The sequence below is a fragment of the Carassius gibelio genome, chromosome A25 (assembly GCF_023724105.1).
Source record: "Carassius gibelio isolate Cgi1373 ecotype wild population from Czech Republic chromosome A25, carGib1.2-hapl.c, whole genome shotgun sequence".
Lineage (NCBI taxonomy): Eukaryota > Metazoa > Chordata > Actinopteri > Cypriniformes > Cyprinidae > Carassius > Carassius gibelio.
The window spans coordinates 9,104,892-9,127,148 of NC_068395.1; the positions used below are offsets into that span (position 1 = coordinate 9,104,892).

The 22,257-nt window shown below is 36.6% G+C and overlaps 3 protein-coding genes across 5 annotated transcripts; 1 reads left to right on the plus strand and 2 right to left on the minus strand.

The window, feature by feature from the left end:
• Positions 1-2,461: 2,461 nt before the first annotated feature.
• Positions 2,462-8,716, plus strand: LOC127946675 (muscarinic acetylcholine receptor M2-like). 2 transcript variants are annotated; one of them, XM_052543385.1, is made up of 3 exons: positions 2,462-2,754; positions 5,880-6,728; positions 7,549-8,716. In XM_052543385.1, the coding sequence occupies exons 2-3, from the start codon at positions 5,906-5,908 to the stop codon at positions 8,124-8,126; spliced, it is 1,401 nt and encodes a 466-aa protein (XP_052399345.1). In that variant the 5' UTR covers positions 2,462-2,754; positions 5,880-5,905; the 3' UTR covers positions 8,127-8,716. The 2 variants fall into 2 exon arrangements, with proteins under 2 accessions (XP_052399345.1, XP_052399344.1); XM_052543384.1 differs by having other exon boundaries at positions 2,463-2,754; positions 7,546-8,716.
• A 595-nt stretch (positions 8,717-9,311) lies between these two features.
• Positions 9,312-11,450, minus strand: LOC127946677 (F-box/LRR-repeat protein 14-like). The gene has a single exon (XM_052543388.1). It carries the CDS (start codon positions 11,067-11,069, stop codon positions 9,834-9,836), a length of 1,236 nt encoding a protein of 411 aa, XP_052399348.1. The 5' UTR covers positions 11,070-11,450; the 3' UTR covers positions 9,312-9,833.
• Positions 11,451-13,116: 1,666 nt separating this feature from the next.
• LOC127946676 (proline-rich protein 5) lies at positions 13,117-21,347 on the minus strand. Of its 2 annotated transcripts, none has more exons than XM_052543387.1 (10): positions 21,188-21,347; positions 19,124-19,304; positions 17,716-17,826; positions 17,551-17,631; positions 16,284-16,332; positions 16,124-16,181; positions 15,929-16,020; positions 15,704-15,844; positions 15,346-15,490; positions 13,117-14,550 (listed from the first exon to the last, which is right to left on the minus strand). In XM_052543387.1, exons 2-10 carry the CDS (start codon positions 19,282-19,284, stop codon positions 14,024-14,026), a joined length of 1,365 nt encoding a protein of 454 aa, XP_052399347.1. In that variant the 5' UTR covers positions 19,285-19,304; positions 21,188-21,347; the 3' UTR covers positions 13,117-14,023. The 2 variants fall into 2 exon arrangements, with proteins under 2 accessions (XP_052399347.1, XP_052399346.1); XM_052543386.1 differs by lacking the exon at positions 21,188-21,347 and adding an exon at positions 21,028-21,180.
• Positions 21,348-22,257: the final 910 nt, after the last annotated feature.

Here is a 22,257-nt window from a genome sequence, read left to right on the forward strand (position 1 = left end):
TCATAGCCAGCCTTATTATTTTACATGCTATTTAAATTTCAAATGTCATGAGCATGCAAAACAATGAACAAAGTTTCCCCACATATCTGCGACTAGTGTATTTTCCTAAAATACCACAAAGGAAGACAGGGAGCATTCAGCCTTTTTAAAATTAGACTAATCATTGCGACTGAACATTCATTACACTGATTTATAGTGTAATGAGAACAGAAAACATTGAGAACAGAAAGAACATTTCATGTGAACCACCAATCTCAAAAAAATTAATAAATAAAAATTTAATGAATAATAATAATAATATGCTATGCATCAGGAACAGAAGATTAATGTACAGATTTGTGAATAATTTACTGTATATGCAACTGTATAAATAAAAAAATGTATGTATTTATATAATACTTGAGAGAGAGGATGTCTGTAAGTCTGACATCCTTATTTCTGTAAGCAAACTTTTTACTGTCCTGGATGAGACCGATGACTGTGGTGTCATCTGAATACTTCATGAGGTTGACAAGGGGGTCTTTAGAGGTGCAGTCATTTGTGTCAAGGGAGAAATGCAGTGGGGAGAGCACATACCCCTGAGGAGCTCCAGTGCTGATGGTTCGGGTGTTGGATGTGAGTTTTCCAAGCCTCTCTAGCTGCTGCCTGTCTGTCAGGAATCTGGTGAATCACTAACAGATGGAGGTGGTTATAGAGAGCCGTGTCAGTTTGATCAGGAGGGTATCTGATGGTGTTAAAACCAGAGCTGAAGTCCACAAACAGGATCGTTGGACAAGTCTCTGGTTTGTCCAGATGTTGGATGTTGTGCAGTCCCATGTTGACTGCATCATAAACAGATCTATTTGCTTTCTAAGCAAACTGCAGGTGGTCCAGCAAGGGTCCCGTAATATCCATACAGAAGGCCAACACCTAGTTGTGGTTGTGACTAGTTTTAGACAAAATTCACTTTTGCAACTGTGCAACCAATTAAGAAAAAAATAAAATAAAAAAATAAATAATAATTTGTAAGTTGGCCCCTGAAAAAGGCATAAATTGCCTTTTTGTCCTGAGATTTAACATACATTTTATAGTGTTATTCATTTAAAAACAGACAAGACAAGACAAAATTAAAATCAAAGAATAAAGTGTCATAATCATATACACCTAATTTGCACTGAATGGTTTGCATAGTTAGTTTCTCCTCAAACCATAGTTTCAGTATTTTATCGTTAAAAACAAAAGAAGCTTGGTTTTTTTGTTTTTTTATTAATAATAATAAAAAAAACTAGGTATACTTGAATGAAAGAGACCTAACACATTGTGCACTAGAAATGGCACAGTAATCTAGCATGCGGCTTTATGATAGATGATTGAGTGGTGTCATGAGACAATAGGGAGACTTGTTGTTGCTGCAGCTTGGTGAGACTCCTTAAGTTTGGGGACTGACTGATTGCTTGCTGTGCTGTTTGGATGTAGAGACACTGCTGAAACAGGACCTCAGGGGGTAAGCGTGCGGATGCATGATTACAATCAAGGTGCGGTAGGGTTTGCTTATCTTTGCAGTCTATGTTAATGATTCATTTATGATTCATTTATACACAAAATTTTGTTAATTTACGAAAAGCTAACTTTGGTTAGAGATTTTACAGCAATTGAAATGTATTCTACACAGCAGACTAGACAGTGATTACTCAGTGTTACCTGCTCAGCAGTACCACCAAACGGCTGATCACTGCAACAGCATGGATTACTGTTCAAACAGAATAAATAAATAAATACATTTATTATTATAATTATTATTATTATTATTATTATTCAGGCCACTAATTCATACATACTACAACATGCTTTCAAGGTAGTATGACGTTGCAAATATAATAAAGGAAAAGCATTGATGAACTTTACAACTTTGTAGGTGATTATTATTATATTTTTAAGCACTTTCCTTTTAAAAGTTTTTTTTACATTTAAGAAGAAGCAATAGTCCAGCATTTATCAGTGTGGTATAACCAGCATGAAGTATTTCAGCAACAATGTCAGTAGGACGGTTGATGTCTTCCTATGGTCTGTGGCACTGAGGAATTTACAGTAGCCTATTAACAGGACCTGAGACTGTGTTTTGTCTCTTAGTAAAGGTGATGAGATGTTTGACAGCACGTCCTGACAGCAAATGTTTCCACTGGGCAGCTGGTACTGCTCACAGCAGCCTGAACCCAAATTATTCTGTAGAAAATTACCAAAAGAGCAAGAGCAGTTCTGTGGAAGAAGGGATTTAGTTTGCCCTCCAACACATTAATGTTGTTACATAAATAAATTAATAGATAAATAGATAGACAGACAGGTAAACAGGATGGATGGATAGACAAACAGATAGATAGACTAGCAGTAGGGGTCAGTTGGGGACACAGAGCTGTGAATATTACAGCCTTGTTGAAAGGGTCAAACTGATAAACACACATTAAAACTCTCATGTGACCCACAACCCAACATAAACACTGTGGAAACAATATTTAACAGAGTAGAAGTGTTTGTGACTCACTGTCCCAGGTCCTGAAGACCTCAAATATTATTTGTATACATGCTTAAGCTTTAAGCCCACCCTCTGGACTCTCAATGTTTACACACTCACAGAGCTCATTTACAGAAACAGAGCACAACGGACAGACAGACAGACAGCTCTCCCTGATCCTCACACAAGACAGAAGCTACTGACAATCATCCGCACCAACAGGATTTATGATCGAACGATGAAGGACATCTGACTGCAGAAACAAGGTATTCAATATTTGTATTTGTTGTTGTTTAAATATATAATTTACTTAAGTTGAGCTCTATTGAAAGAGTATTTATGTAGTTATATATTACAATGTACGTTAGATTAATGTTTTTGTGTTACCTTTAACATGTTTTGTATTTCAGAAAAGCTTTATAGTCTGTAATAGTGTATAACTGTATTTTTAACTGTATTTTACAAGAATAACAGTGAAAATGTTGCCGTCTCAATAACTGTTTTGCATTTTACATTTGTTTATCTGTTTAAATATAGCTTAAAAGACTATAACAAGTTCCACTGTGACAACTTATCACATCATATAGATTTGCTATTGGGGGATGTTGTTATAAGAAAAAAGTATATATAGGCCTATATATATATATATATATATATATTCCCCATCTTTGGAACAATTTTTTTTAGCCAAGACTCTAAGTGTCTATGCAGAAACTGACTTTCAAAAACTAACCCAACCTAAAATATATTAGCTGGGGTAACAAGTGTGACAACTAGCCCAGCGCTGCCCTTCACTATAAAACAAATATGTAAAGAATTTCAAAAGCAAAACACACATAAACATGCACACGCTAACTAATCCAAGGTACAAATTTTATCACCAGTGCTATGATTGCTGTTCTTTGTCACAGCGCTGAGATATTTCCCACATGGCTGTGCTGTATTGCCCCTGACTTTCTAACAAGAACTTGTGGCACAAGCTAAAAAGGTGAAGACAGGTGACTGAAATCAACACAATCTTAATTGTTTTCACAATTTAATACCTTCCTTCTTAAAGTTTTGTTCTGTCTTCATTGTTTTTGTCAATAAGAATTGGTCTATGAGAAGTGAGTGAATGTGACAGCATTAGTACTACTATTAGTCTCACTTAAAAGAGCAGACAAATACTGTACCAAGAGCTTCAGTAATATGTTGTACCATATTCACATTATTCATATTAGATTAGCTCATAATGTCATTTATACTTCAAAGAAAATCTAAAACACACACCAGCACACATACTCAGCTTTATTCTTAATGCTGAGAGTGATGGTGACCAGACCCCACTATATCTGTGCTTAACAAAGAGGATAACCATTCAAAGCCCATTCACTTTTGAGCACAGTAGTAAAAACAAAACTTCAGTCACTCTAAATCAACCCAAACACTCATTAACAGAGTACATATTTGCTTAGAAGCTCACCTGTGTGAACAACACATTGGATCTGCTTACATTATATTAAATCACATATAGCTCCGCCAAAGATGACATTAAGGTGCTTAATTATCAGTAATAAATAAGGTATGCTGGCATCCTAAGCAACCACATAGCAACAAAATAACAACCTTCACTACCAAGAAACCATTCAGAACACCCAAGAAACTGGATCGTAACAGACTAGTCACCTCAAACACCATAGCAACCATCTAACAACACCCTAGCAACCATCCTGAACAACCCAGCAACTGTACAGTAACACACTCAAACGACTCAAAAATGAACTGGCAGCCAATTAACAATGCCCTAGCAACTATTCAAACACCTAGCAACTACCCTAGCCACCACATGCTTAAAATTACCAGAACACTTTAGCAACCACATATCAACACCCAGGAACTACATAGTAACATACTAAAAAACAGAAGACCTTAGCAACCACATCGTAATAATAAAAATACCAAGAACACCCTAACAACCCTCTAAAACACTTAGCAACACCCCAGCAACCAAATACCACCAAGTAAATCCTTAGCAACTATTCAGAACGCATGCTAAAATCACCCAGACCACATAGCAACATGATAAAAACCACCCAGAACACCCTAGCAACACCTTAGCAACCATCTATAAGACTTAAACAACCACATAGCAACACACAATCAATCATAGTCTGTTGCTGTTTGGCAGCTGGTCTTCTAGCCCGTCATAGCTGGTTTTAGAGGGGATTTGACCACTTTTTTAGCTGGTCAGACTGAGAGAGCAGTTAACCAACTCACTAAAACCAGCTAAGACCAACAAGCTCAGGCTGGTTTTAGCAGTTGTTTATTTATTTTTTAATACACTAGCAACCATTTTCCTCAAAAACTGTGAAATAGTTGTTGAAAATGCAGTTTTTGGTGGTGATCCAAGCTGAAAGCATGAAGTACAGGACATGCTGTCCTGCTAAAGGTAATGCGCTTACTGCTCCTGAGAGATCATCCTGGCTACAGTAAATAAGACATATGCTAACCAAGACCTTTCCAACCTTCCAGCTACACTAAACTCTTGTGATAATATCACTTTTAGTCATGTTTTCCCAGCAGTATTATCACTCCCATCCTTGTAATGCTCTTCTCCTGTGCCTGAATGGAAACCTGGCAGCACATATCCCAACAAAACAATACAGATGTACTCTCTTGTTTGAGAAGCATGTTTGGCAAACAGACTGCATGCTAGTTCACTCTCCACACAGTACGAGCTGTAATATTCTGAACAATAAAAACAGGAGTGGCCTTTTGCACTGCGTTTTCCTGCATTTTAAAGAAAGCGTTGATGTTAACCAAAATAAAAATAATGTAACTGGAATAACTGAATTAAACCAAATTAAAATGTATTCAAATGACTTTAAAATAAATCTTTAGTTTTGGTTTTGTACACAAAATATATTAAAAACTGAAAAGACAAACTCAAAACCTTTTGATTTAGTGATGTTATAGTTAATTTAAATAAAAATACAATTAATTTAATAAAAAAAAACTTTCATTAAATAAAAGTAAAGCTGAAATAAATTATAAATATTAGATGAAAATTGTAAATGTAAAATACATTTAACAGAATAATTTTTTTTGTATAAGTTTTGATACAACATAATACAAACAAAATTAAAAGACAAACTAAAAATCAGCAGAAATTAAAAAATTAAAAAGCAGAAAAACTATAAAAACCTTGGCCTGTTAAAATGGCTCTAAAAATTATTATGTGAAAAGATTGAACAGTTTGTTTCCAGACACAACGTGGTTTGATATTCTTTTGCTACAGTGTTCTGAATGGTTTTATCCTGTTGCTAATGCAGTTAACTAGGGTGCTTTGGGCTACTGAACCAAGTATAAACACATCTAATTGTAAGTAATGATATTGTTTTTTAACCCTTAGGCACTGATGTGCATGTCCTGTGAAAGATGGGAACTTCAGACTTTACTCTTTCTCCATACTCCAGCCATGCTGACAAGACCGACTCTTCCCCAGACAGTCCATTCTCTCTTGTCAAACTTGTTCTCATCATTCTCGGCCTGAGCACTTTAAGCCTGATCACAATTATCGGCAATGTGCTGGTCATTCTCTCCATCAAAGTCAACAGGAACCTTCAGACGGTCAACAACTACTTCCTGTTCAGTCTAGCATGTGCTGACTTGTTCATTGGGGTTTTCTCAATGAACCTGTACACTGTGTACATTGTGACTGGCCACTGGCCTTTAGGAGATGTGGTGTGTGACCTCTGGTTGACTCTGGACTATGTGGTGAGCAACGCCTCTGTTATGAACCTCCTCATCATCAGCTTTGACCGATATTTCTGCGTCACCAAACCTCTCAGCTACCCGGTCAAAAGGACCCACAAGATGGCAGGCATGATGATCGCCGCCGCTTGGATCCTGTCGTTCATTGTCTGGGCTCCAGCCATCCTGTTCTGGCAGTTCTTTAAAGGCAGCCGGACGGTTCCCGAGGGCGAGTGCTACATTCAGTTTTTCTCCAATGCTGTGGTCACCTTCGGCACAGCCATCGCTGCCTTCTACTTGCCGGTCATCACCATGACCATACTATACTGGCAGATCTCCAAAGCCAGCCGCAGCCGCGTCCGAAGCAGAGACATTCAGAGAGTATCTAGAGTTAGTAATGATGGAGGCCAGGCTGGACCAACAACTGAGAGCAACACAGAGAGGAAGTCAGACCAAGAAGGAGAGGAAATGGTTCTACGCAAGCAGAGCGCTTCAGATGCCACTACAGGTAAGTGTCTTAAAGGAACAGTACCATCAATATTCTCATTGTTTCACTCCTGTATTACTTTTATTGAACAGAATGGAAGATATTTTGAATAATGTTACATACAGAAAGCAATGGCTGTCAATCTCCAAAAAAGACAAAAGAGTAGCATAAAACTAGTCTAAACTTAAAATTAAATAAAATATGAACATTAGATGAAAAGGTAAATTCAATAAATAAATTAAATAAGCACATGTTCTGAAATTAAAACTAAATTAAAACTTCATTAAAACTGAAATAAAAACAGAAATGTTTTTTAAAAATAACAAAAACTAATATATATATATATATATAACAAATAATATTAGAAACTAAAAAAAATATTAAAGCCATGTAAAAATATTAAACCCTAAATTAGGCATTAAACTTAAAGATGAAAGCTAATTCAAAATATGAATGAATACTATAATAGTATATAATTAATACTAAATTAACACATTTTAAAAAAGGACACCCAAATATGATGATCCCCTTTCTGAAATATAAAGGCAGGTATATACTCTCGTGTATAGATGCATTTAAAATGCTAAATGCTTAATAAAAATAAAAATTAAATGAAAAGGCATATTAAACATATTAGAGAAAAAGAAAAAGATTGACTTTTAAGATTCCAAGAACTAAATTTATGATACTTTTATGTTTTTTTGGGGACCTTGGCAGCAGACCATATCCAGTCAATCACAAGTATTGTGTTCATTTCCCAGTATGCTGAATCAAATATAGTTAAATCTCATCATCATCATTAAAGATCTCATTAAAGAAAATGTATTGTACCCACCAGCAGCTGATGAGCAGGAGAGTGAGAATGACTCTATATCTGGAAGTGTGCTCGCTTCATCCAATCAGAAGGATGAGGAGGCCGTATCCATAAGCACTAACAGTGACATCAGAAGCAGTCAGACCCAATCAGCTCCGCTGGCCACAGGAAGTTGGGTCAGATTTACTTGCTTCAGAAAAACATCCCAAAAGGACCTGCAAAACACCTATAAACCCAACAACGGAGGTCAGGACATGACCAACGGGAAGGAAAGACTGAGTCTGGTGTCACAGAAAAATCTCGTTCCACGTCGTCAGAAGAGGAAGAGGTTATCCTCGCGGGAGAAGAAGGTCACAAGGACCATTATGGCCATTCTGGTGGCATTTGCAGCAACATGGACCCCCTACAATGTCATGGTGCTCATCAACACGTTTTGCTCTCACTGTATTCCAAGCACGATGTGGATCTTTGGCTACTGGCTCTGCTACATAAACAGTACGGTGAACCCAGCCTGCTATGCCCTGTGCAATGTCACCTTTAAGAACACCTTCAAACAGCTGCTGACATGCAAATACAGGAATATTCATGCCCCCAGGAAACTTTAAGACTGTGGGGCAAAGCTCTATGCACTTATAAACAGTTTCACTGATGATATCCAGAGTGTGCAGGTTTGGATCCGTTCCTGTGTTTGAAAATACCAGGCTTGTCCAAACTGTTGAAACATTCAAATGATATTTCAGCAGCCATATTATGAGGAGGACTACTAAAAAGTCGCGGTGGACAACGTTTTCTTTGCATTATTATAATACAAATGTTAGTCATTTTCATTGCATTTTGCTAAAATACATATATTACTGTTCAAAACTTTGGGGTAACATTTTTGGATGCATCAATTGAATTTTAGTAATGTAAAGACATCCATAATGTTAAGTAAGATTTTTCTTTCAATATTCTTTTTTTACTTTCTGTTCACGATTTCCACAAAATTATGAAGCAGCACTACTGTTTTCAACACTGGTAAAAATAATAAACGTTCTTGAGCAGCATATCAGTATATTAGAATGATTTCTGAAGGATCATGTGACACTGAAGACTGGAGGAATGATGCTGAAAATACAGGTTTGCATCACAAGAATAAATTACTTTTTTTTTTTTTAAAGAGTTACTTTAAATTGTAATACTTTTTTCTTTTTTTTTTTACAATACTGCTAATTTAACAGCACTTTTTTTTTTTTAAGCAGAGACCACCATTTAATAATGAAAATAAATAAATCCTTACATTAGGTAAGAGAATCACATGTACTGCTCTGCATTTTACCATGATTTAAATGTAACTTTATTCAAGTAATTATGCCAATAAATAATACCATTATTGGCATAATTACTTTAATAAAGTTGTATATATATACACACACACACACTATATTTTAAGGTTCTCAAATCTTTGGACAAATACATTTATGTGACTTTTAGCTATTTGTCATAACAGATAGAAAAGAAAAGTTCTATACTTGGTTATGTATAACATGTTATTATGTAGATATATATCATTTATATCAGCATTTTATTTTAGATTTTTACATGGAAAAACCATTTTCATGTTATCTTGTATGCAGATGCACTGTTTTGTTATTTAGGCTTGTTTTGTAGATGTTTATGAATCTATGTTTGGTTGGAAAAATAAAAAAATTTGAAATTATGCAAAGAAATGTAATTCTAACAGAAAGTATTGAATGTTGTATTCAACTGTAGAACACAAAGCATTAAAAAAAATACCAGGACTAAAACAATTCAGTTAAAAACAATTTTAGCTTTAATCATTTATCATAGGAAAATAAACAGACATCTTGTAGGTCTTTAACAAGCAGACTGGCCTTTTTTTTAACAAAGTTTAAATTGCATATGTTCCATTTTACCAGCGAGGAATTACCTAAAACCAACAAGCACGTTTTCCATCCGTGTCCACGCACATGGTAAACATTTTTTCTCTTCAGTTTACAGTATAATGCTGGTATTTCAGGATAAATACTGAAAGGCAGTGACAAAAAGCATTTGTCAGTGGAAATGAGAATAAAATACATTTTACCTCAATATGAAGCTCTAAAACAAAATACAGAAAAACCTAAAGGCATTCAAGGGGAACTGTCAGAACTCAGACTATACCATTAGGAAGGCTGGTCAGTGTTTTATTGCTGATTCAATTTGAACTACATCAAGCCTCTTTCCCGAACAGGCTTACGAACAAAGTACGTGACGACGCGACTGTGTGACGTAGCACACGTCTCTGGAGAACCCAGACATCGCTGAGGTAGTCAGGAGGTGTAGCAGGGCAGGATCTCAGACGCGTCTCCTAAACCCTTGACCTCGGTCATTTGCCAAAGTCCCAGGTTCAAAACCTTAAGGCAGGGCAGCTGCGTGATTCTCTCCAGTCCTCTTTTGGTTATTTTGGTACAGCCGTACAGGTCTATCCCCGTCAGCTGCGTCAGGTGATCCGCTATGAGCTCGAGGCCCTTGTCCGTGATCCGCACGCACTGGCCGATGTTCAGCGTCTTGAGCTCGTGCATCTGCCGGACCATCCGGTTGATCCCGTCGTCGCTGATGTGGCACGAGCACAGCGACAGGGACTTGAGCTGGTACAGGCCCTGTGCGATGTAAGCCAGGCTCTGGTCGCCCACTTTGTCGCAGAACGACACATCCAGCCCGTAAAGCCTCAGTGCGCCCATGGAGAGATGCATGAGTCCCGTATCGCTGATGTTATCGCACGAGCGCAGGTTCAGAGTCCAGAGGTGGGTCATGTGCGACAGGTGGATCATGCCAGCGTCGGATATGCCACCACAAAAGCTCAGGTTCAGGACTTTCAGCTCGTTGAGGCCCTTCGAAATGTGCTTGAGCGACAGATCGGTCAGTTTCTGACAGTCCTGCAAAGTGAGGTGCTCCAGACTCAAGCAGCCCTCCGCGGCGCTGCGCGTCATGCCGGACAAATGTCCGATGCCTACATCCGAGACGTGTCTGCAGCTTCTCAAATTCAGGCTTTTTAGATTATGAAGGCCCCAAGCGATAAGCAACAACCCCGTGTTGGTGATATTACTACACCCGCCCAGATCTAGCAGCTCCAGGTTCTTGAGATACTGCGCGATCCTGCCCAAACTGGAATCGGTGATCTGTTTGCACAGGCTCAGGTTGAGTACCCTCAGTGACGGGATGTCCTGCACGAATGCATGTCCCAGGCCGTTATCCGTTAGGTTGTAGCATCCGCTCAAGTTAAGGCTCTCGATGTTGGGCATGCCCTGGATCACATAGCTCAGGCTGCGCCTCAGACTGAGGATCTGGACCTTCTTGATGCCTCTGGTTTGGAGGCTGGGGAACAGAGACGGGTTTGCTCTCCTCAGGTGGAGTTTGGCTTCTACTCCTCTCCAGACGGATTTATGGTACGATGCGTCTCTCCACGCCGTGCATACTTGCGCGACTCTGCCTTTTCCTTTAACGTCCAGGTAGTTGAAAATCATCGCTAAGATCTCCGGGAAGAGGCTCGAGACGTGGATGTCCATTTCTAAGAGCGGCTCGTTAGCTTAGCGAAGTTATTAGTCTGGTCTGGTCCGCATGTAAAAGAAACGCGGTGAGAAATGGAAGTAAACACACAACAAAAATAAAAACCGAACGCGCTTTGTTGCATTTAGGACTCGGTCTGGGATTCATTCGCTTGGAATAACCAGCTCACGTCGCTGTGTTTGCACCGCCAGGTCTTCATAACGACTGTATCCAGATCGCGACGCATGTTTAGTAAACATAAATACAGATCCATGATGAAGCTAGCATAGAAGACTTTGAAAAACTGAACGTAAACGGTTGGAGAAAACAAACGATTTCGCGTGAAGACAAATCAGCCATTTGACGAAAACTATGGAGGCCGGTTTCCGGTAGCCTTTGTCTTCGTCTATTCAAAACGGGGAGGGAGACTGTTCAACGGGCTGGTTTTATTGTATTAAAAAAGCTGTATGTGTATGTTCAAAAGTTCTGAAATTTATATCAAAACTAATTATATTTTCATAAAAAACATATTAAGTATCACATTTGCTCAAGGGAATTCAGACTGTTTTTTTTAAATAACAACAACAACCCCCCTATTCGTGATGGGAAGTGCGACTCATTTGGGCGAATCGGTTCTTTTGAACAGTTTCAATGAATTGGTTCACAAAACATGAATCTTTACGCCATGACGCAAATACTTCCGTACGTGATCCTTCTAAAATCCTCTTATTTATATTCAGAAATATCATACATTTAACTCGTTAAAACATATATTGTATTAAAAAATACAATTTATTTACGTTGAAAAAGTATAGACACAGTAAAAAAAAATGGTAGTCATATTTGTGGTAGACATGAAAATGGTAGTCATATTTTTTTGGTAAACTTTCTGATATTAGCCCTAAATTACTTTGAGTCAAATCCACGTTTCATTTCAAATGCTCACTTAGCCTATCGGTTCTCAGATTATTACATAGACTGTGGGATTATTAGGAATATTAGGTACCAGTTCAGTGAATCAAACCGTTTCGAATCGCTTTTGTGGAGCATTTCAACTGACACATTGAAAAGATTCGGCTCAAATGAATGACTCATTCCTGAATCGAACCTTACTTCCTGCTCAACGTCACTGGCCTTAAACAAATAAGCTCCACAGTTATCTTTGAATACGGGTTTCACGCTTCTTTCCTATGCAAACCTTTCTATCTTACCGACAGTTACCAAAATTATAACGAAATCTAGCAAAGCATTCAATAAAAAATGAGCCGGACAAGTATAAAACCCAGCCTATTTGTACACACAGAATCTCTCTTGTACTTTGAAACACTCATAAAAGTGAAGCATAAAAGTATTTTACTACAAATTCAGTCTTGTTGAGGTTGTTCACAGCAGCACACATGAAAGCTGATCAAAAAAATGAAACCAAGCACATTCAGAAATGACAGTGCAAGTATTAAAGTACACTGTAAACTTTTTACATTTCCAAAAAATGTTGTTTGTGTAAAATCTATGCAAGTATGCTCAATCTCTTTCTATAAAACTATAGAGAAACTAATAATTTTATAACTTAAACCAATAAGCTTGCATACATAGAAGTAAAGAAAAAAAATCACTCACACAAAAAAAAAAAAACAGTTTAAAGTACCATATAAATTCTTATACAATGGGTTTTTTATGCATCTCAATTTCATATTATGGAATATACATGTATCTAATTAAACAGGTATTTACCAATTAAATTAACTCCTAAATTCTAAAGAAATCATATAATAGTCTTTTTTAGCTTTTTATAGTCAATAAGTGGAAATTTGTATTTCAGTTTCATCTAAAAGCATATTTCTGTATTCATTCTATTCTATCAATGAGTTTTCGTTAACACATTCAGTTATCAAGCCTGTTAACTTTCAGACAGCACATTATCGTCACATAAAAAAGCAACAAGCTTTGGAAAAACAGAATGTTCAAGACATACAATATTCTGCACTGTATTATCATCAGCAACTGTTATTCTCCCAGAATAAGAGACTCATTTCTTTTCATACCATTAAGAGTGCAGGTTAGCTTGGCAATGATTAAAAAGCACTAAATGTATTTCGTTTAAAGCCCTATGACAATAAATAGGGCATTAGATCAAGAGCGACAATAATGGAAGAGATTTCTACATTTAGACATACTGTCATCTCATTACACATTGCGACACATGAAGCTCATTTAAGGTGCAGTCACATTTTTGTTAGTAAAAAAGGCCAGTTGTCTATTGTTGATTATGAAATGATGTATGAAGTTCAGCTCACACAGACATAACGTATGTGCCAATCAGCTTCCTGCTGGTCAATGTGGTAAATCCATGTGACCAACTTGAACCCACTGCGAAATCTTCAGCCCTCATGTGAAACTCCCATCCGTGTGAATTCCTTTTGAAATGACTGGATTTCGCCTGCGAAAATTTGACAACAGTAAATGTGACCACACCTTTAAACAAAACGAATATGGAAGCTTATTTCTGCCATGGAATAAAAATAAAAACAATATCGCAATTCTGCCTTTTTTCTCATAGTTACGAATTTATATCTTACAATTTCAAATTATAAACTCAAAATTGCAAGTTTACATTTCACAAATGACTTTTTACTCAGAATTGTGAATTGAATTAACATAATTGTAACCTTTTTTCTTGCAATTGTGAATTAACAACCAGCAATTCAGAGGGAAAAAAGTCTGAATTGTGAGATATAAACTCAAAATTGCGCGATAAAAAGGTGCAATTACCCTCCCCTATCGTCTATGAAAAAGTAGAAAAATTCATCCACAGGTTTAGAACATTAAGAAAACAATCATTTTTCCCACAAAGCAGCCTTAGCTTTTGAGCTTTTTGAAAAATCACAACGTACATAGCTACTTCACAAGTTCACAGAATAGTGGTAGTTTATAATCATAAAAATCTGAAAGGGATTCTTCACAGAAATGGATTCCATCAGCTAGTTTTCCTGCTGGTTCCGAAAGAATCGGAGCGGCAGTGGGAAAAGTCGATGAAGATTCCGTCAGGATCTGATTCCAGCGAGTCTACCCCCTGCAGTACAATCGTCTCCGGACTGGAGGAGCAGCTCGGGGGCGACGAAAGGGCCTTGTCCACCTCAGATGAAGCCATCTGGGCGTCCGCTGCATGCAGACAGACTGTGAAGATGGGCGGAGAAATCAGAGCTGGCTGTCCCGCAGCCCCTCGCATCACACTGGACAGGGTGAGCTCGTGATTGAGTGAGAGTCTGGGGGTTGAAATGGTCTCTATTCCCACAGTCAGGGTCGAATAGCCCAGGGGCTCTATGCAGGAAGTGACATCACATGCAGAGTGACGCCGGATGCCGACGCTGCCCACAGAGCTCACTTCAGAGTCGTACTCAGCCACAGGGGTCAGCATGGGGATGTTGTAACTCTTGGAGCGCACTACTGGATTACTGGAGGGCAGGTCTGCAGACTTGGACCAGCAATACTGCAAACACCTCTCTGGAAAGATTTTAAAGAAATGAATAATGATATACTGCTTTTTTATTTCATTTCACTTTATAGATATCAGCGGCTGAATCACACAAGATGAAAGCAGTATGTTTATAAGTGGAGAACATCCTTGCAAGATCTTTAAAGGGACAAAATAAAATAAAAAAACAAATAAATCTATATTTATTTCTGTGTTTATCCCTCCTCCCTTGCAACATGTTATTTCTGGAGACATAATTTGTATGTGTGTATTTTTTAATGCAGTTTCTCCTCCCAACTGTAACCTTAAATTATATTTATGGTGAAAAGAGATTTACAAAAAACTATGGTTTATATACAGTAGCTAATATTATCAGTGTGAAGTACAAAAAAAAAAAAAAGATGCAAAGCAGTTATTTTCCAGATATTATTTGAAATCTAGCCAATTATTTAATTTTGGAAACAACATGATTTTTTTTTTAATCTGCTATCCTTTTATTATATATATATATATATATATATATATATATATATATATATATATATATATATATATATATATATATATATATTTATATATATATATATATATACACATACAAATATTTGTATGATGCAGGCATTTTTTCCTGAAAAAATAAATAAATAACTATATATATATATGTATATGTGTGTTTTTTTGGAGTTAGTAAGATTGTATTTTAGCATTATTATTTGTATTTTATATTAACTTTATATTGTTGTATATGTGTTCATGAAGTATGTGTGTTCACTGCTGTGGATGGGACAAATGCAGAGGACTAATTCTGAGTATGGGTCACTCACTTGTCACAATAACACAGGAGCACTGAGAGGCGCCACACTCATGTGAACACAGTCCCTGCGTGCCCAGGTACGGCGACACCACCTTCTGAATGAGAGACTCCAGCTTCAGGTATTCTTCACTCACACCTTTGGATTCATGAACCCCCTGTAAGATGGGAAGATGACATACTTAGGAGTTTCACTTTGACTCTATCCCTTGTGAAATATTTTACAGTTTACAGTCATTTTAGTTGAGACGCACAAGGTCTATGACACAACCGCTGAAATCACTGCAAATGTCTCTATGTTATAATCTCTCATGAGAGTCTGGCTGGTTCCTTCACATGATCTGAGAGGATTGCTTGCAGTCCATTCGTACCTGTAACACTAAAAGCATCTGGACGATGGAGGGAGGGACACGGGCTCGCGGTCTGGACAGAGCCTCCTCCAGCTTCATGTTAAGGGTGATGGTGTTTCGAAAGTGCAGCAGGGCCAGCTGACGCACCGATGGCTCCTTACCCTGAGATGAACACACACAAGGATTCACTCACCACTGCTGGAACTGATGTCCGACCAGTTATTTCACAGAAGGACTACACTGTACCTGGACGGGGTGGAAGATGGCTAGAAGCATAGTCAGAACATCACAAAAGAAAAAGTCCCATGTCTCCGCCAAAGAGTCCAATAACTTCTGACCTATTTTCAGCCAGGAGAAGTCTTGTTTATAATGTTGTTTGTAATGACATTTAAATGACAAATTTTTAGGAATGTGTTTTGTCTTTAAAATGGGAGGGTATACCTTCATAAAACCTTATTTTGTCCCGTAAAATGACCATGCCTTTAGTTAAAAGCTGATTCTGAACATAAGTAAAAAAAAAAGTTACAAATGTATTTGTTTTTATAAAATGTACATATTAGAACAAACACATATCTGGAAAAAAAAACGTAAAAATTCTTACCTGGAGGTATTCTGTAAAGAACAAGCCCAGCTCAGTTTTCAATAGCTGCCTGATAAAATAAAATATTATAAGATTTTAAACACATTACATTATGTTTCAGAAGAGAAATCATTATACCTACATACAGGAGAAATTTGATTTAAAAGAGAATTTTCAAATTATATTCCACACAAAAATGAAATAAAAAAGGCCATTTAAATATAATTTATATACAGCATACACAACCAGTGAAAAGTTTAGGGTCGGTAAGATTTTTCAATGCTTTTGAGAAGTCTCTTAAGCTCACCAAGACATTTATTTGATTAAAAAAAACATATATTATCTTAATATATCTTAACATGTAATTTATTCCTGTGATGCAATTTTAAGCATCATTACTCCAGTGTTCAGTGTCACATGATCTTTAAAAAAAATTCCAATATTCAGATTTATTGCTTGAAAAAAAAAGTATATATATATATATAGAGAGAGAGAGAGAGAGAGAGAGAGAGATTATTTTTATTGTTGAAAACAGTTGTGCTGACTTTTTTTTTCAGGATTCTTTTCCCTTGAGGAAAATAAAAAGTATTATTTCTTTTCTTAAAATTTTACAGACCACAAATTACTGAATGATACAACTGATTATGATATATAGTTTTATGAAAGCACCAGTAAATGTACATTTTTGCATTATTTTCTTGAGAATTAAGAATTCTCCCAAAATTTTTAAATACATTATCCATACAACTATTTGTACATCAAAAGTACTATTATCATTACTATACTCAATTTATGCTGAATATGTTTTTTTTATTCACAGTGTCCAGAAGGATTTTTATTAGTGCCTCATAATGTGATACATGGAGAGACTTAACTTGTAGATGTATGTGCTTCATTTTTATGAAAATTATGTAATATCACAATACAAAATATAATCTTAATGGTAAGCAAAAATTAAGATGAATTTCTTTAATGCAAAAAAAAAAATTACATTTGATTTAGGGGTAAAATATGATGTGGGTATGTTTTTCTTAGCTGGGATTTTATTGCTTCATAATTTTTCTCATAATAGGTCCATAATAGTGGACTGAGGCTCTGCGTCCTCTCACAACTGTTCCGTGCTGAAAATGTGGAGCCTCAGGCCACAGCTGCCAACATTTACAATTGAAACACTGCCAACAGTTACCATTATAGTGAAATTAATAATTCACAAACCTACCCTCAATTTTTCATACAAATAAACAAAAGAACACACGAAAAAAAACCATACCATGCTGTTTTTCCTCACCTCACGCCTTCATTGAGTGTATAGAGTTCGTTGTCTGCCAGTCCTTTCTTTTGGAATACAGCAATAACTGCATTGTGAATGCTAAAATAAATCACACAGACGGGAAATTACGTCTCAGTTTATGACACTTATTGACATGCGTTGTGCACAAAACCCCGCACTAACCTGTTCCATATGACATTAGGCCCGGATCCTCTCTCCTCCAGTGAAGCCTTTTCATTTTTCCCCAGCTGACTCAGATTCGGAGAACTTACCAACTTTAACCGGTACAGAGTCCTCATGGTTCAAACAGAGGGAGAAAAACACGGTTCAGCAACAAGTGAGAGAAGGGGAGGAGCTGGAAAGATGCAGCTACAGACGTGAAGGGGAGGAAACTACTGTTTGACTGTTGAGAAAACAATTTCTTTCTTCCTAACATTACATCCCCATCCTTTCCTTAGTCTCCCTCTCTCTCTTTCAAACACGCACACCCACCCACAATAATAAACCAATTGTGTTTAACAGTTATCCACAAAACAAAAAAACTCCTTTTTTTCTCACTCCCAGTGCAAGGGAGGGACAACCTGCTCCTCCTGAGGGATGTGAGCTGGGTTTAAATATGCACTCAAACCTATGATTTTTAGCTGGAGAATAATTAAAAATATATATTTAAAAAAAAATGTAAGTTAAGTTATAAGTTTCAGTTATATATATATACTCACACACACACACACACACACACAATAATTATTATGTACAATAATAATATAAGAAATATGTTTTAAAAATATATAATTATACAAAAAAGGAAATAAGATCAAATGTAATATACAAAAGTAAATAAAAATTGCACTTACAATTAATTACATTTCTATAATAATAATACAAAATGTATATTTTTATACTGTTATATTTTACATAAATAATAATAACAAAAATAAGAATACAATTTTATCATATAAAATCAAATCAAATATAAACCCATTATTATTTTATTTTTTTATTACACACACACACACACAAACACACACACACACATTTAAACACATATAGTTATTTTAACATAAATATAAAATTAGGCTATAAATAAATATGCAATATAATAATAACAATAGTGACAAATTTGATTGTACATTTTATTATATTTATTATTCATTAATATTATACAATTTATTATATCTAAAATTCTAAATATATTATAGAATAATCCCCAATTTATTTATTTTTTATTTACAAACTATTATTTTTCATGCATTGGTGACTATATTCTATTGACTTTAGTCAGGTATTTTTTTGATCAATTTCCCACTGGTCCTGTCTGCACTCATTGAATTTACATCAATATAAATGAACCCCATTTAGATTTTTGGAACTGAGTAATCTATGTTCTGTCATTTAATAAAATAAATGTACACAAAGTGGGTCCCTCAGCAGATGGCAAATTGAGGAATGTCACACATTGTGAGAACATTTTACAGTAAGGTTTATTTAGGGTATGCAGGAAAACAAAGGACATCACAAACGAATAACAGGACATGAGTATGTATAGCAGATGTGAGTGTTTTAATAGTTTTGTTCACAGCATCAGTTTTACCTCCTGAATGGATGACTGCTTCCATCCATGTGAAGGTGGTGTGGCAGAGCAAACAGGGCAGAGAAGCTGAATGTGGATGATCTAGGGCTGGATCGATCAATGTGGGCTCCGCTCAAGTTCTCCAGCATTGTTATCCAAAGGCTGCCAGATCCTTCTTTCATTCAGAACATCTCTGGTCCTTCTGTTAACATAAAAGGATGAAAAAAGAGATGAAATGAGAGTGTTGTGGTAGGTGCTGCTGCCTACCTCGTGAATGCATCTTTAAAGGTGCAATAGGAGATCTTTAAAAATGCTAACTTTAGCCTGATAGCACTGAAAGCCGACGTCCCACCTCCCTGCAATCGCCATCCAAAGCCACGCCCACTGAAGGCCCACACACCAGAATACCAGATACCACATTACTACAATAAGCTACTACATCATGTGTCACCGGTGAGAAAACTTTATAGTACAATTAGTAAAAGTAATACAGTACAATGAAGGAAGATCGTGTTGTTGATGTCTGTCTGCCATTCTCGCTCTGTCTGAAAATATGAAATCCTCAAACAATTCAGAAAGCCTCGGTTTCCTATCACTGTATAAACCTCCTCCACCGTCGTTTTCAAGCATCAGCTCCAAAAGTATGTCCGAAAAGTATGATAATATGTTTAATACATTACTATTATAGTATATATATATATATATATATATATATATATATATATTTTTTTTTTTTTCAAGTTTGGAACAACTTGAGGGTGAGTAAATGATGACATAAGTGTAATTTTTGGGTGCACTATCCCTTTAACTAAACTTTCTTATCGTTACAATGAATCACTTGATAAAACTGAATGATTTGTTCTTGAATCTTAAATTAATTTGGAAGATCCAGTCTCCATTTATTGTAATTGCAAAGAAAAGTGCGATAACACGGTCTTCACAATTTCTCATTTTATGTCATACAAGTTTGGAACTATATAAAGGCGTGTAATGATGATAACAGCGTTTTCAATTTTGGTGAACTATCCCTTTAAATTTCACAACTCCCTGATGCAAGCATTTGGCAAACAGTCTAGATTATAAAATCATGTTACAATCCATTTACATATAGGTTAGAGTAAAAAAATTAATACAATAAAAAAAAACACTCTCCCAAATGTCAGATTTCATTCATTTCGATTCGATGTGCTTGTTTACGTTATTCATTTTCCATGTGTTCTTCAGCAACACAATTCATCCTGCGCCCCCTACAGGATCAACCGGAAAGCTTCGCTAAAGAAATAGTCTAAGTGTAATAAAACAAAAGACTAGTCTTGCATCAGCCTGTCATCATTTGTTTAAGCGGCCGTGAGAGCTTTTTATGGGCACTCTGAAAAAAAAATCACAAAAGCATCTCAACAGCTTCGACCTAAACATGTGACTTTGCGTTATGTTACTCTTTCCCTGAAGCATCACGTCAGTTTCTCTTAGGTCACTGAACGCGAGTCAAGACTCGAGCCACGATGTTTTACAGGAACAGGAGGAGTCCATTCCCCTTTCTAAAGTGCAGACAGGTAAAACGACGAGGTCTGGGTAAACCTGAGACGGCTATTTGAGAGGAAGGGCATCACTTCCCATTCTGGAGTAACAGATCCCGCCTGCCTGTTCTATTAAAACTCGATATGGATCAAACAGCACAACTGGGCGAGTTTTAACGCATCATTTTCCATTAGTCACATGTTCCATCAGAAGCTGGAAGTTATTCACGGCGGGATTGACGCACTGGGTACACAATGTACCTTATGGTGATCGTGACACGTTTGTTATTTACAAACAGCGAAACAATGCACCATTCATTCATCCAGGGAAAAACACGATTTAACTTAAAACTCCCGGCTCTAACACTTCACACGAACAGTAGTGCATCGTAATAATGTTAAACTCACCGTCATGTGTGCGCCGTGTGCGAGGTGAATAAGAGCAGTAGGGGATATTTAAGTTACTTCAGTGATGGCGAGAACAATAGATAGGTATTATGGCTTACACTTCAGGAGAAACTAAGCCATAAATGCGGATGTGGGCTGTGCGGGGTTAATGAATCATTACCGTGGCATCCCCGATACTCGCCCCTCCTATTTGCCTCCCGAGCTGTCTGACCAGACAGCAGTCCAGACTGTGCGCGTTCACGCCTCGACACCGATTGTGAGAAGGGTCAAGATGATGTTGAAACGAAATGAAATTATTGGTTGATATGCTAACATTCAGTAAAGGAAATTATATTTCCGTTTCCTTTTATGAGCTCAGTGTTCATGCTCAGCAGGAAGCCACATGTAATACAATACAATCCAATAACCAGACTGCAATCTTTATTTGGATCCCTAATTTAGATTGAGATAATCCCTGTTACAGGGATATCATTTAGCAAATCAGCGGTTATTTTGCAGAGGCGGAGCAGAATTCAGATAAATTGGATTTAAATTTAATTTAGCCTTTTTTTTTTTCTTTTTTTTTTGCTATAGATATGTAGCTACAGTCATGGTATTAATCTGTAGGTCAAAACTGAAGGACGATTTTTCACTGAATTTGTATGTAAAAAAAAACACATAAAGGAACATTATTATTATTATTATTACTACTACTTCTACTACACAGTGTTTTTAATGAGTGGGTTGAGTGAATGATTTGATGCATATTTCATTTCTAACACACAAAAATACATTTATTATTCATATGAGTGGACTAAATTGTTGAAGTCTTGTATATGTCACCAGAGAGAAGTGTTGTTTTTTCCAAAAGAAAACAGTTATGACATTTTGATTAAACATTACTTGATTATTATAATTTTTATGAAACATATGCACGGAAGAATTGTTTATATTGTCTATCAGAATAAGGGAAGCACATCTTGGGAAATAAGAGCATCCAAGGAGCGTGTGGAAGCTATGGATTTATTTTAAATATTTTTAATGTTCTTTAATGTTATCCATAGTTTTTTGTGGCTTTTTTAAAAATGTATCGATTCAAGCACCGGTATCATAAAAATCCCAATCGATACCCAACCCTAATTAAGACAGCTGACTCCACCATGTCTCTCTCTCTCTCTCTCTCTCTCTCTCTCTGCATGCACGCGCGCACACACACACACACACACACACACACACCATGCAAAACTCTGC

Excerpts from the sequence above, each read along its gene's own strand:
- LOC127946677 (XM_052543388.1), bottom strand. The coding sequence starts at position 11,069 with ATGGACATCCACGTCTCGAGCCTCTTCCCGGAGATCTTAGCGATGATT.
- LOC127946675 (XM_052543384.1), top strand. The coding sequence starts at position 5,906 with ATGGGAACTTCAGACTTTACTCTTTCTCCATACTCCAGCCATGCTGAC. Across the intron at positions 6,729-7,545 it reads CGCTTCAGATGCCACTACAG|CAGCTGATGAGCAGGAGAGT; the intron begins GTAAGTGTCTTA and ends TGTACCCACCAG.
- LOC127946676 (XM_052543387.1), bottom strand. The coding sequence starts at position 19,284 with ATGAAAGAAGGATCTGGCAGCCTTTGGATAACAATGCTGGAGAACTTG. Across the intron at positions 17,632-17,715 it reads CCTAATGTCATATGGAACAG|CATTCACAATGCAGTTATTG; the intron begins GTTAGTGCGGGG and ends GATTTATTTTAG. Across the intron at positions 16,333-17,550 it reads ACACTCAATGAAGGCGTGAG|GCAGCTATTGAAAACTGAGC; the intron begins GTGAGGAAAAAC and ends TTATTTTATCAG.